Raw genomic sequence first — 13,580 nt, forward strand, 5'->3', positions numbered from 1 at the left:
TAGAAATGGTATAACGGCTGCAGAAAGGCAGTTCGAGGGGGATCTGCCTTTGGAGGTAGTATGGGCTGAAGTCAGAAATAGGAAAGGTGCAGTCACCTTGTTGGGTGTTTACTATAGGCCCCCCAATAGCAGCAGAGATGTGGAGAAACAGATTGGGAAACAGATTTTGGAAAGGTGCAGAAGCCACAGGGTCGTAGTCATGGGCGACTTCAACTTCCCAAATATTGATTGGAAGCTCTTTAGATCAAGTAGATTGGACGGGGCGGTGTTTGTGCAGTGTGTCCAGGAAGCTTTTCTAACTCAGTATGTAGATTATCCAACCAGAGGGGAGGCCATATTGGATTTCGTACTCGGTAATGAACCGGGACAAGTGATGGGCTTGTTAGTGGGTGAACATTTTGCTGATGGTGACCACAATTCTGTGACTTTCACCTTGGTTATGGAGAGAGAGATGCGCACAACAGGGTAGATTTTACAATTGGGGGAAGGGAAATTACGATGCTGTAAGACAGGATTTGAGGAGCATAAATTGGGAACATAGGCTGTCAGGGAAGGATGTGGTGGAAATGTGGAACTTTTTCAAGGAACAGATACGGCGTGTCCTTGATATGTATGTACCTATCAGGCAGGAAAGAAATGGTCGTGTGAGGGAGCCTTGGTTGACGAGGGAGGTTGAATGTCTAGTAAAGAGGAAGAAGGAGGCTTACATAAGGTTGAGGAAACAGGGTTCAGACAGAGCAGTGGAGGGATACAGGATAGCCAGAAGGGACCTGAAGAAAGGGATTAGGAGAGCTAAGAGAGGGCATGAAAAATCCTTGGCGGATAGGATCAAGGATAACCCCAAGGCATTTTATGCGTATGTGAGAAACATGAGATGACGAGAACGAGGGTAGGTCCGATCAAGGACAGTAGTGGGAGATTATGTATTGAGTCGGAAGAGATAGGAGAGGTCTTGAATGAGTACTTTTCTTCAGTATTTACAAACGAGAGGGACCGTATTGTTGAAGAGGAGAGTGTGAAACGGACTGGTAAGCTAGAAGAGATACTTGTTAGGAAGGAAGATGTGTTGGACGTTTTAAACAACTTGAGGATAGACAAGTCCCCCGGGCCTGACGGGATATATCCTAGGATTATGTGGGAAGCAAGAGAGGAAATTGCAGTACCGTTGGCAATGATCTTTTCGTCTTCACTGTCAACGGGGGTGGTACCAGGGGACTGGAGAGTAGCGAATGTTGTGCCCCTGTTCAAAAAAGGGAATAGGGATAACCCCGGGAATTACAGGCCAGTTAGTCTTACTTCTGTGGTAGGCAAAGTAATGGAAAGGGTACTGAGGGATAGGATTTATGAGTATCTGGAAAGACACTGCTTGATTAGGGACAGCCAACACGGATTTGTGAAGGGTAGGTCTTGCCTTACAAGTCTTATTGAATTCTTTGAGGAGGTGACCAAGCATGTGGATGAGGGTAGAGCAGTGGATGTAGTGTACATGGATTTTAGTAAGGCATTTGATAAGGTTCCCCATGGTAGGCTTATGCGGAAAGTCAGGAGGCATGGGATAGAGGGAAACTTGGCCAATTGGATAGAAAACTGGCTAACCGGTCGAAGTCAGAGAGTGGTGGTAGATGGTAAATATTCAGCCTGGAGCCCAGTTACAAGTGGAATTCCGCAGGGATCAGTTCTGGGTCCTCTGCTGTTTGTAATTTTTATTAATGACTTGGATGAGGGAGTCGAAGGGTGGGTCAGTAAATTTGCAGATGATACGAAGATTGGTGGAGGTGTGGACAGTGAGGAGGGCTGTTGTCGGCTGCAAAGGGACTTAAATATGATGCAGAGCTGGGCTGAGGAGTGGCAGATGGAGTTCAACCCTGCCAAGTGTGAGGTTGTCCATTTTGGAAGAACAAATAAGAATGCGGAATACAGGGTTAACGGTAGGGTTCTTAGTCAGGTGGAGGAACGGAGGGATCTTGGGGTCTATGTACATAGATCTTTGAAAGTTGCCACTCAGGTGGATAGAGCTTGTAAGAAGGCCTATGGTGTAATAGCGTTCATTAGCAGAGGGATTGAATTCAAGAGTCGTGAAGTGATGTTGCAGCAGTACAGGACTTTGGTTAGGCCACATTTGGAGTACTGTGTGCAGTTCTGGTCGCCTCACTTTAGGAAAGATGTGGAAGCTTTGGAGAGGGTGCAGAGAAGATTTACCAGGATGTTGCCTGGAATGGAGAATGGGTCGTACGAGGACAGGTTGAGAGTTCTCGGCCTTTTCTCGTTGGAACGGCGAAGGATGAGGGGTGACTTGATAGAGGTTTATAAGATGATCAGAGGAATAGATAGAGTAGACAGTCAGAAACTTTTTCCCCGGGTACAACAGAGTGTTACAAGGGGACATAAATTTAAGGTGAAGGGTGGAAGGTATAGGGGAGATGTCAGGGGTGGGTTCTTTACCCAGAGTGTGGTGGGGACATGGAATGCGCTGCCCATGGGAGTGGTAGAGTCAGAATCATTGGCGACCTTTAAGCAGCAATTGGATAGGTACATGGATGGGTGCTTAATCTAGGATAGATGTTCGGCACAACATCGTGGGCCGAAGGGCCTGTTCTGTGCTGTATTGTTCTATGTTCTATGTTCTACCTCATATGTTCACATCCAAATCATTCGTGTAAATAACAAAAAGTAGAGGACCCAGCACCGATCCTTGCGGCACTCCACTGATCACAGGCCTCCAGTCTGAAAAACAACCCTCTACCATCACTCTGTGTCTTCTACCTTTGAGCCAGTTCTGTATCCAAATGGCTCGTTCTCCCTGTATTCCGTGAGATCTAACCTTGCTAATCAGTCTCCTATGGGGGACCTTGTCGAATACCTTACTGAAGTCCATATAGATTACATCTAACGCTCTGCCCTCATCAATCCTCTTTGTTACTTCCTCAAAGCCACATTGACTATCCCTAATCAGTCCTTGCCTTCCAAATACATGCAAGCCCTGTCTCTCAGGATTCCTTCCAACAATTTGCCCACCACTGAGGTCAGACTCAATGGTCTATCGTTCCCTGCCATGTCCTTACCACCCTTCTTAAATAGTGGCACCACGTTAGCCAACCTCCACTTCACCTGTTCCTATCGAAGATACAAATATCTCAGCAAGGGGCACAGCAATCACATCCCAGCTTCCCACAGAGTTCAAGGGTACACCTGATCAGATCCTGGGGAGTTATCCATCTTTGTGTTTTAAGCACTACTACCTCTGCAATATGGGCATTTTTCAAGATGTCACCATCTATTTCCCCTACATTCTCTATCTTCCATGTCCTCATCCACAGTAAACACTGATGCAAAATACCCATTTCATACTTTCCCCCGTCTCCTGCAATTCCACACAAAAGCCGCCTTGCTGATCTTTGAAGGGTCCTGTTCTCTCCTTCGTTACTCTTTTGTCCTTAACGTATTTATAAATTCACTTTGGATTCTCCTTAACTTTATTTGCCAAAGCTATCTCATGTCCCATTTTTGCCCTTCTGATTTCCCTCTTAAGCATTCTTTCTACTTGCTTTATACTTTTCTAAGGATTCACTTGATCACTGCTGACTGACATTTGCTTCCTTCTTTTTCTTAAGCAAAACCTCAATTTCTCTAATCATTCAGCATTCCCTGCACCTAACAGCCTTGCCTTTCACCCTAACAGGAATATACGGTCCCTGGACTCTTGATAGTCTCATTTTTGATGGCTTCCCATTTTTCAGCTGCCCCTGTACTTGCAAACACCACCACCACCCCCCCCCCCATCAACATTTGAAAGTTCTTGCCTAATATCGTCAAAATTGGCTTTTCTCCAATTTAGAGCTTTAACGTTTAGATCTGGTCTATCCTTTTCCATCTCTACTTTAAAACTACTAGAACTATGGTCGCTGGCCCCAAAGTGCTCTCCCACTGACACGCCCTGCCTTATTTCCCAAGAGTAGGTCAGGCTTTGTACCTTCTCTCCTAAGTATGTCCACCTACTGAATCAGAAAATTGTCTTTATACGCACTTAACAAATTCCTCTCCATCTAAACCTTTAACATTATTGCAGTCCCAGTCTATGTTTGGAAAGTTGAAATACCTTACCATAACCACCCTATTATTCTTAGAGATAACTGAGATCTCCCAACAAATTTGTTTCTCAATTTCCTGCTGACTATTAGAGTGTCTATAGTACAATCCCAATCGGGTAATCATTCCTTTCTTATTTTTCAGTTCCACCCAAATAACTTCCTTAGACGTATTCCCGGGAATATCCTCGTTCAGTACAGCGTAATGTTATCCCTTCTCAGAAATGCAACTCCCCCTCCTCTCTTGCTTCTTTCTATCCTTCCTGTAGCATTTGTATCCTGGAACATGAAGCTGCCAGTCCTGTCCATCTCTATGCCACATCTCTGTAATTGTTATTATATCCCATGTTCCTGACCATGCCCCGAGTTCGTCTACCCTCCCAGTTTAATTAATAAAATACGCTGATGCAAATATATACTCCATAACTATACTGCTTACAGATGGCTTTTTGACTCAAATCATTGGATAATGAAGGTGGGAATTTTTCTAAAGGGTTTTTAAAGCAGATTATTTGGTGATTGTCACATTGCTATTTGTAGGACCTTCATGTATATTTTGGTTATCGTGTTACCTGCGGCACCTGACTCTTCTTCAAAAGTACTTTGTTGACTGTAAAATACTTTGGAACAACCTGAAGTCATGGAAAATGCTGTATAAATGTAAGAATTTGTTTCAGAAAAGTTCTTTTTGTTTTATTATAGCTTTCTACGTCTAAAGGCTGCATTGCGGGTGATCTATGCTATACAGAGGAAGATGGCAACAGAGTGAACTGTGCTTGCAATTCTACTGTATGTACCAAGTTTATTTAAGAAACGTTCAAATTAACTAAAGATTTTATCAAAAAAAAGCAAAACAAGATACTGAAAATCAACAAATAAGCATATGAACGTGTAAAAGTGATGGAAAGCAAAAACCTGCTGCCTATTCACTCTGCCTCCAAATGCTGTAATATCGGAATGTGCAAATACCTTCCGTAAAAAGATCTGATCATTATGTAGGTCACTTAAACAATTGTTCATTATACTTGTATTGTAACAGTTCCTATGCTGCAAAAATGTGTATTGTAGTAAAATTGTTTTAATGACAATAAAGGACACCAATTCAGGAGCTAAGAAGAAAAATTTAAATGCTGTGCCTTATGGCCTGATTATAAATGGATTTCCCTCTATCTGTTTTATACCCAAGCTTGTTTGTAATCTTATGTTTTTTCTACCATCATGTTAACCCTTAGATAAAAATTCACATTTGTAGACTGCTTGACACTCAAAAGGACAAATTGTACTCAGACTGAGCTATGTTGCTGTCATTGAGATACCTTGAAGTAGCACAGAACTGCAAATACAGTGCGCATTATGTCACGTTTTAATAAATATATAATGTTACTATCAAAGTACCGTGCGATGTCATGCAAGGATACATGCAGCATGGGTGATTATTCAACACTTCCCTAATAGAATTAAGGATAGGATCTCAGGTAGGAAACCACAGAAGACCACTTGACTAAAAAGCTCAAACCTGTTATGAAGATGCTTCTCTATCAAGTTTTTTTTAAAGAGGTATTCAGTTGTACATAGGGAGAAGAGATACCTGGAATTTTTTTAAAAAGGTCATGTAAAGGAGAGTGGGACGTGTTTTCTTTTTAGAACCACTTATTAGAAATCACATGAATTAAGCTAAACAAATAGCTGTGTATTCAGAAGCGCTAAATTTAGTGGAGTCACATGTCTGAGTTTATGGCTTTAATTTGAACATTGTCTAGTATTTAGTAGGGTAGACTGTGCCGAGAGAGAGAAGCTATCCAGGTCATGTTCTGTCATTCTGGGAAAACTCGTTTGAAGAGTTTAGCATGAGACCTAAAAATAAAAGAATGTTTTCCTGAAATGCTTCTGTATATTCAATGATTCCTGAACAAACTGTCTGCAACAAGTCCATTGACAACTGCCTGTGTTCAGTGATACCCAGCGATGATTGTTACCTGAAGCAACCTGAACATTGCCTTCTTCATTCCTTTTCCCTCAAGTACTAACAATTATTGGTCAAATTGTTCCCTCTCCCACTCCACAAAATGAATATCTACAGATAAAGTAACTTTTTTTTTCATTTAGTTGATACGTGTATGGTATGTTTTTTAGAATGTCAAATATTTATAGTTTGTTGATCAACTTTGCTGAAGAAGTTCCTTTTCCAACAGTAAATCACTTGATCTAATTTGACTAAATCAGTTACTGGATAAAGTTATAACATTTAAAAGGCATCTGGATGGGTATATGAATGGGAAGGGTTGAGAGGGATATGAGCCCGGAGCTGGCAAATGGGACTAGATTAATGTAGGACATGTGGTTGGCATGGACGAGTTGGATCGAAAGGTCTGTTTCCACGCCGTATTTATCTATGACCAGGGAGCAATGGGAGCAGAGAGCAATAGTGACTGGAGAGAGGCTGTCCAACATTGGTTGTATCACTGAAAGCATAATGTTGGCCTTCAAATAGGGACATTGGAAATATTCTAAAACATAGGAAATAATGAAATAATACGGAGGAATGATGTTTTTAAAATTAATTAATGTTTCTTTTCCTTTAACTTAACAGGCTGTTCTTGTGCCATCCAACGTGGATGGGATACAAAGTATCCTTTTTATTACTAATAATCAAGATAAACTATTAATATTAAGTGTTCATGGTGACAACTTGATTCATTTACTGCCTTAGCAGAGGATATTACATAGTGATTTGTCCACTGAGTCGACAAAATTATAAACTGATTATTGATTTATCAGTTTAGTGTGATCACAGGTGATTTATTACATATTGTAATATTGATGCATCTACTTTCTAAAAATAAATATGAATTCAACATTTTGCCTTTTTGTCCCATATATAAATATCTCAAATGAAATTCTTTCATGCATTGTCTCAATGTAGGCATTAACTTTAATAAGGAAGAATAGAGGTGCTGTATAACAAGTAAACATAATAGTAATGAAGAGTGAAATCAGGAACAAAAGAGAAGCAGGGATGGAAAGCCAATTAAGATATAATTAAATGAAGAGAAAATAAATAGGGAAAGAGAAGATGAAGAAAAATGTGCAAAAAAGAACGATCAATAGAAGGGCATAAATGCATAGCCTAAGGGCTATTCATATGGTATCAATAATCTAGTACGTCCTGTCCTTGAAATCAAAGTCTCAGCAATCTTATATATCAGTATTGTAATATTCTGTACTCAACTGTAATGTAGATGCTAACATATTGATTTTAATTGAATGCTACAACAGAAGATCCTTGGATGACCAGGGATTTTATGACGCCCCTCTGAGAGCTCAAAACCTAAACACCCAAAAGGAATACCTCGCCTCGTAATCTGTTATACACAGAGGTGGATAAATGAAATGAGATTATTTCAGAAAGCATAGAACAGTACAGCACAGTACAGGCCCTTCTCGTTGCAACCTACAACAGCCTCCAACTATCCACAACTCCACCAACCTTCGTGTTATCAGCAAACTTACTAAGCCATCATTCCCCTTCCTCATCAAAAATCACAAAGAGTAGAGGTTCCAGAACTGCTCCCTACGGAACACCACTGGTCACCGAGCTCCAGGCTGAATACTTTCCATTTACCACCACCTATGGACCAGCTAATTCTGTATCCACATGGACAGTTTTCTTATATCCCATGCCTCCTTACTTTCTGAATAAGCCTCCCATGGGGATCTTTAACAAATGCTTTGCTAAAATCCATGTATATCATATCCACTGCTCTACCTTCAACGTGTTTTGTCACATCCTCAATGAATTCAATAAGGTTTGTGAGGCATGACCAGCCCCTCTGAAAGCCATGCTGACTATCTTTAATCAAACTATGGTTTTCCAAGTAATTGTAAATCCTGTGTCTCAGAATCCTCTCCAATACTTTGCCCAACACTGATGTAAGACTGACTGGTCTGAAATTCTCAGGATTATCCCTACTCCTTTTCTTAAACAAGGGAATAACATTTGTCATCCTCCAATTATCTGGTACAACTCCAGTGGACAGTGAGGATGCAAAGATCATCATCAAAGGCGCAGCAATCACTTCCCTCTCTTCGTAGTAACTTAGGGTATATCCCGTCTGGCCCAAGGGATTTATCTAATGTTTTCCAAAATTTTCAGCACATCCTCCTTCCTAACATCAACCTGTTCTAGCGTATCAATCTGTTTCATTCACGCTACAATAAACATGCCACAATTCTTTTATCTAATTCACTATTAATGAACAATTTAACAGAACTACTAACAAACCGACTAGTTCTCCTCTAAGTAACAATTCCCTAATAAAACAAAATCCTATCCTTCCAATAAAATACAAGTCAATAGAATTTATTTGTTAAAATTTGCAGGTAGGAAACATCTTTCAGAATGCTCTCTGCTGATCCTCCACCAGGAGCATCTTTCTTTGTCAAATTCTGATGTCTGAAACACCTCTCTTGGTCAAATTCGTGTGTCAGGAATATTAGCTAAGAGTGCTGTAGAGGTGTTTGGATGGTTTTTAATCAGAGAGCTTAAAGATTTCTGTGAGAGCCAGATATTTACTATTTAGATGGCAGTTCACTCTAATTTTCCAAATGCTCTAATCTTTTGTACCCATGATTATTTTCTTTACAATCAGATTTGTTCTAGATAATCAAACCCATCATATTTAAATTTAGTTGTATTTTAATATCTAAGGGCTTGATCTAAATTCATTGGCTAAATTTAGAAGGCCTTGTCTTGGTAAGAATGCTGCTTGGCTGTTCAATACAAAATGTTTCAGTTCGGGTGCTTTCTGTGCACCTGCACTTTAAACTGTTTTCAGATATGCGTTTTAACTCTCAGTACCGAGAAAACACCCTCTTTTAAATGGACAATGCAATGTTTTCCCCAATTTTACACATGCCCATTTTGCAACAGTCCAAATGACAAAAGAAGCATACGTAAGGTCGAAGAGGATGGGAACTAACAAAGGTTTTGAAATATACGAGGAAAGTAGGAAAGAACTTAAGCAAGGAATTAAAAGAACTAAAAGGTGTCATGAAAAGGCATTAGCAGACAGGATTAAGGAAATTCCCAAGGTTTTTTATACATAGTTAAAAAGCAAGAGGGTAGCCAGGGAAAGGGTTGGCTCACTCAAGGACAAAGGAAGGAATCCTTGTGTGGAGCCAGAGAGGTAGGTGAGGTCTTAAACGAATACTTTGAAGTCTGGTTGAAGATTTGTAGCTCGGGTGTCCGTTGTTGTAGTTCTGTTCGCCGAGCTGGAAGTTTTTGCTGCAAACGTTTCGTTCCCTGGCTAGGGAACATCATCAGTGCTGTTGGAGCCTCCTGTGAAGCGCTGCTTTGATGTTTCTTCCGGTATTTATAGTGGTTTGTTCTTGCCGCTTCCGGGTGTCAGTTTCAGCTGTAGTAGTTTGCATGTGGGGTCCAGGTCAATGTGTCTGTTGATGGATGTTCTTGCCGCTTCCGGGTGTCAGTTTCAGCTGTAGTGGTTTGTATATACCACTTTTTGTATATACCAGTTGTTTGTAGGACTCATAACAGCACACAAGCCAACTTCCACACTCAGACAACAACTCACTAGAACAAAGGACCCAATAGCCAGCACGAGCCAAACTAACGTAGTTTACAAAATACCATGCAAGGACTGCACAAAACACTATATAGGACAAACAGGAAGACAGCTAACAATCCGCATCCATGAACATCAGCTAGCCACAAAACGACATGACCAGCTATCCCTAGTAGCCATACACTCAGACAACCAGGAACATGAATTTGACTGGGAAAACACTACCATCATAGGACAAGCCAGACAGAGAACAGCCAGGGAATTCCTAGAGGCATGGCATTCATCCACAAACTCCATTAACAGACACATGGACCTGGACCCCATATACAAACCACTACAGCTGAAACTGACACCCGGAAGCGGCAAGAACATCCATCAACAGACACATCGACCTGGACCCCACATACAAACTACTACAGCTGAAACTGACACCCGGAAGCGGCAAGAACAAACCACTATAAATACCGGAAGAAACATCAAAGCAGCGCTTCACAGGAGGCTCCAATAGCACTGATGATGTTCCCTAGCCAGGGAACGAAACGTTTGCAGCAAAAACTTCCAGCTCGGCGAACAGAACCACAACAACGAATACTTTGAATCTGTATTTATCAAAGAGAAGGAATTGGGAAGAGGGTGATCAAGGAATGGAGTGTCAAATTTCTAAGCCAAGTTACTATTAAAAAAGAAGAGGTATTGTGCATCTTAAAAGGTATTAAGATAGATAAGTCCCTAGGTCCTGATGAGATCTATTCCAGAATATTGAGGGAGGCAGAAGAGAAAATTGCTGGAGCATTGACAGACACCTTTGTATCTTCCTTGGCCACAGGTGAGGCCCTAGAGGACTGGAGAATAGCTAATTTCCCACAGTTTTAACAGGGTGACCGGGATAATCCAGGAAATTACAGGCCTGTGAGCCTCACGTTGGAGGGAGGGAAATTATTGGAAAAGATTCTCATTAACAAGATCCATAAGCATTTGAAGCAAATAGACTGATTAGTGATAAACAGCATGGTTTTGTGCAGGGGAGGTCATGCCGATTGGATTTTTTGAGGAGGTGGTGAAGATTAGGGAAAAGCAGTTCATGTTGTCTACGTGGACTTCAGTAAGTATTTGACAAGGTCCTTCATGGCAGACTGATACAAAAGGTGAAATCACATGGTTTCAGGAATGCGTTGGCAAGGTGGATACAGAATTGGCTTAGTCACAGGGTACAATGGAAAGGGGAATGGAGGGCTGTGACTAGTAGTGCTCTCTAGGGATCAGTGCTTGGACCTGTGCTGTTTGTGATCTACATAAATGTTTTGGAGGAAAACGTAGCTGGTCTAATTAGTATGTTCGCAGATGACGGAACTGCGAATAATGAGGAGGATTGTCAGAGGATACAATAGGATTTTGATCAGTTGGTGGCATAGGCAGAAAAAAATGGCAGATGGAGTTTAATCCAGACAAATGTGAGGTGATGCGTTTTGGAAGATGAAGTACAGGAAGAAATAATACAGTGAATGGTAGAACCCTTAGGAGTATTATATGCAGAGAGACGTGGTGTGCAGGTCCACGGATCACTGAAGGTGGCAGCACAGGTAGATAACGTAGTAAGAAAAAGCTTATGGCATGCTTGCCTTCATTGGAATCGGCATTGAGTATAAGGATAGACCATTTATGCTGCAGCTTATTGAACTTTAGGCCACACTTGGAATATTGTATATAGTTCTGATCACCACACTACCAAAAGGATGTGGATGCTTTGGAGAGGGTACGGAAAAGGTTTACCAGGATGTTGCCTGGTGTGGGCGATTTCAGCTGTAAAATAAGGTTGGATAGACTGGGTTTGTTTGCACTGGAATGCGGGAGGTTGAGGGGCTACCTGATAGAAGTTTATAAGATTGTGAATGGCATGATTAGAGTGGAAAGTATGAGGCTTTTTTCCCAGGGTGGAGGGGACAATTACTTGGGGATACAGATTCAAAGTACAACGAGGGAAGTTGAAAAGACTTTTTCACATAAAGGGTGGTGAGTGCCTGGAATGTGCTGGCAGAGGCAGTGGTGGAAGCAGACACAGTTGCAGCATTCAAGAAGTACCTGGACAAATCCATGAATAGGAAGGGAATAGAGGGATACGGCTCCTGTAAGTGCAGACAGTTTTAATATGCAAGGACAAAATGTGGCAGCACAGGTTTGGAGGGCTGAAGGGCCTGTTCCTGTGCTGTATCGTTCTGTTTTAAGACAGGAATTGTAGGATTCATTTACTAATACTGCCTAAGAATAATTTGTCTGTTAATTCACCTTAAATTTAAAGATATAAAATCTGCTGCTAAATTTGTGCTTGTAGTTGAAAAAGATGCCACCTTCCAGAGGTTATTGGACGATGACTTTTGCACCAAATTGTTCCCATGTATTATTATAACTGTAAGTGTCCTTTATTCACAATAAATTTGGCAGTTGTTTCAGCACTCTGTGATTCATGTTTTTGAGATTTTTAAGGATGCTCATTTGCTTTTTATTTAACTGTTTGTTTAAACTATACTAAAATGTGCATTTTAATCTCTGCAGACCAGACCATCCAAAAGAAATAACGGAATCAGTTATTGCAAATGAACTCTTGTAATTGCAATTGTGAGTCACTTAAAGTGCTAAGAAAGCTTGGGAAGATTGAGAAATGACTCATCTATTTTCCTCAAATGAGTCCTTTCTGCATAAAGAAAGAGAGAGACAGGAGGAAATGCAATGTACTGAATAGAAAGTAGAAGTAAGCATGGAAGGAAATTATCTTGTGCATCCTTTGCATCTCTTAACTGGGTATAGCTGTGCTAGTGTTTGGCAGGAACGGTTATCTGAGATTCCTTTTTGAATCTGGTTGGTCTAACTCTATTTTGTCCTTCCTAAAATAAAGCAAAAAATGTTAAGAGGCTGCCTCAAATTTGCATTTAATCAACAAAAAGTATCTGTATGGGTGCCACACTTAAAAATAAGTTGGTGCAGATATTAAGATGGTCAGGTAGTCATTGGAGCAGTGCAGGCTGAGTTTTACATTGGTATGTTGCAGAATTCTTGACACAGCAGACTCTATGATAATTGCCCAGCACATTGAAACTTCCAATAGGCATTCCTCCTGTGTGTAGAATTGAAGTAGTCATAAATTTTGGAAGGATGTGATTCATTTTTGTTACCCAGGGCCAAAGGTAAGTTGGAAAACTTACTCTCATTCCTGAGTAACACCACCACACACCCCAATTTTCCCAGGTGAAATGCCCCCAGACCCCTCAACAAGCTGGTCTCATGAATATGACCATCCCCTCTCCCATTAGAAGCTATTCCCCACCTGGATTAACTTGACAGTCCCCAATTCCATACCTACACACACACACACACACTCACTTTCCTCACCAACCCAGCCTGACTTGACATCCTCATTGGCCTGACCATAGTGCCAACACTTCTCTTCCCTGAGGCAACCCCAGTCTGACACAAGCTGACATGGCACAGCACCTCTAAACTCACATTCACTTAACTGGCATCCCATCCGATTAGCATTCAATTCATCTGGCACCCTACCCCCTCACCCAGCTGGCATCCCAGCCTGGCAACTTATCTTCTTGGCATTTACCTCCTGACCCACTTGGCCAATCTACTTCACTCACTTAGTACTCTAGTTCCCTGGCTAGCTGGCACACTGCTCTCTGACTCACCTGGCACCCCACTCCCCTCATTCCATCTTAAACACAAATCCTTCACTTGCCTTATATTATCACCATTTACAGGCACTGTCAAAATGGCTGGCTGTGCTTTAGGACATGTAAATCGCAAAAACAGCACACATTGACAGCGCATAAAGGAGCATGGTTTAAAGATTTTCTTCACTTTTGTACTCCTGAGTACATTTGTAACAGGAGGCCTATGTTCAGAAATTCCCAGC

The 13,580-nt window shown here is 41.3% G+C and overlaps 1 protein-coding gene across 1 annotated transcript in view; it reads left to right on the forward strand.

Annotated features, from left to right (window-relative positions):
• spo11 (SPO11 initiator of meiotic double stranded breaks) overlaps window positions 1-13,580 on the forward strand; it is a 76,207-nt gene that overhangs the window by 39,731 nt on the left and 22,896 nt on the right. The window contains exons 6-8 of the mRNA XM_060835928.1: window positions 4,788-4,874; window positions 6,676-6,712; window positions 11,964-12,073. Coding sequence (XP_060691911.1) covers window positions 4,788-4,874; window positions 6,676-6,712; window positions 11,964-12,073 — 234 coding nt within the window. The remainder of the gene's footprint in view (window positions 1-4,787; window positions 4,875-6,675; window positions 6,713-11,963; window positions 12,074-13,580) is intronic.

Source organism: Hemiscyllium ocellatum, chromosome 15 (assembly GCF_020745735.1).
Source record: "Hemiscyllium ocellatum isolate sHemOce1 chromosome 15, sHemOce1.pat.X.cur, whole genome shotgun sequence".
Classification (NCBI taxonomy): Eukaryota; Metazoa; Chordata; class Chondrichthyes; order Orectolobiformes; family Hemiscylliidae; genus Hemiscyllium; species Hemiscyllium ocellatum.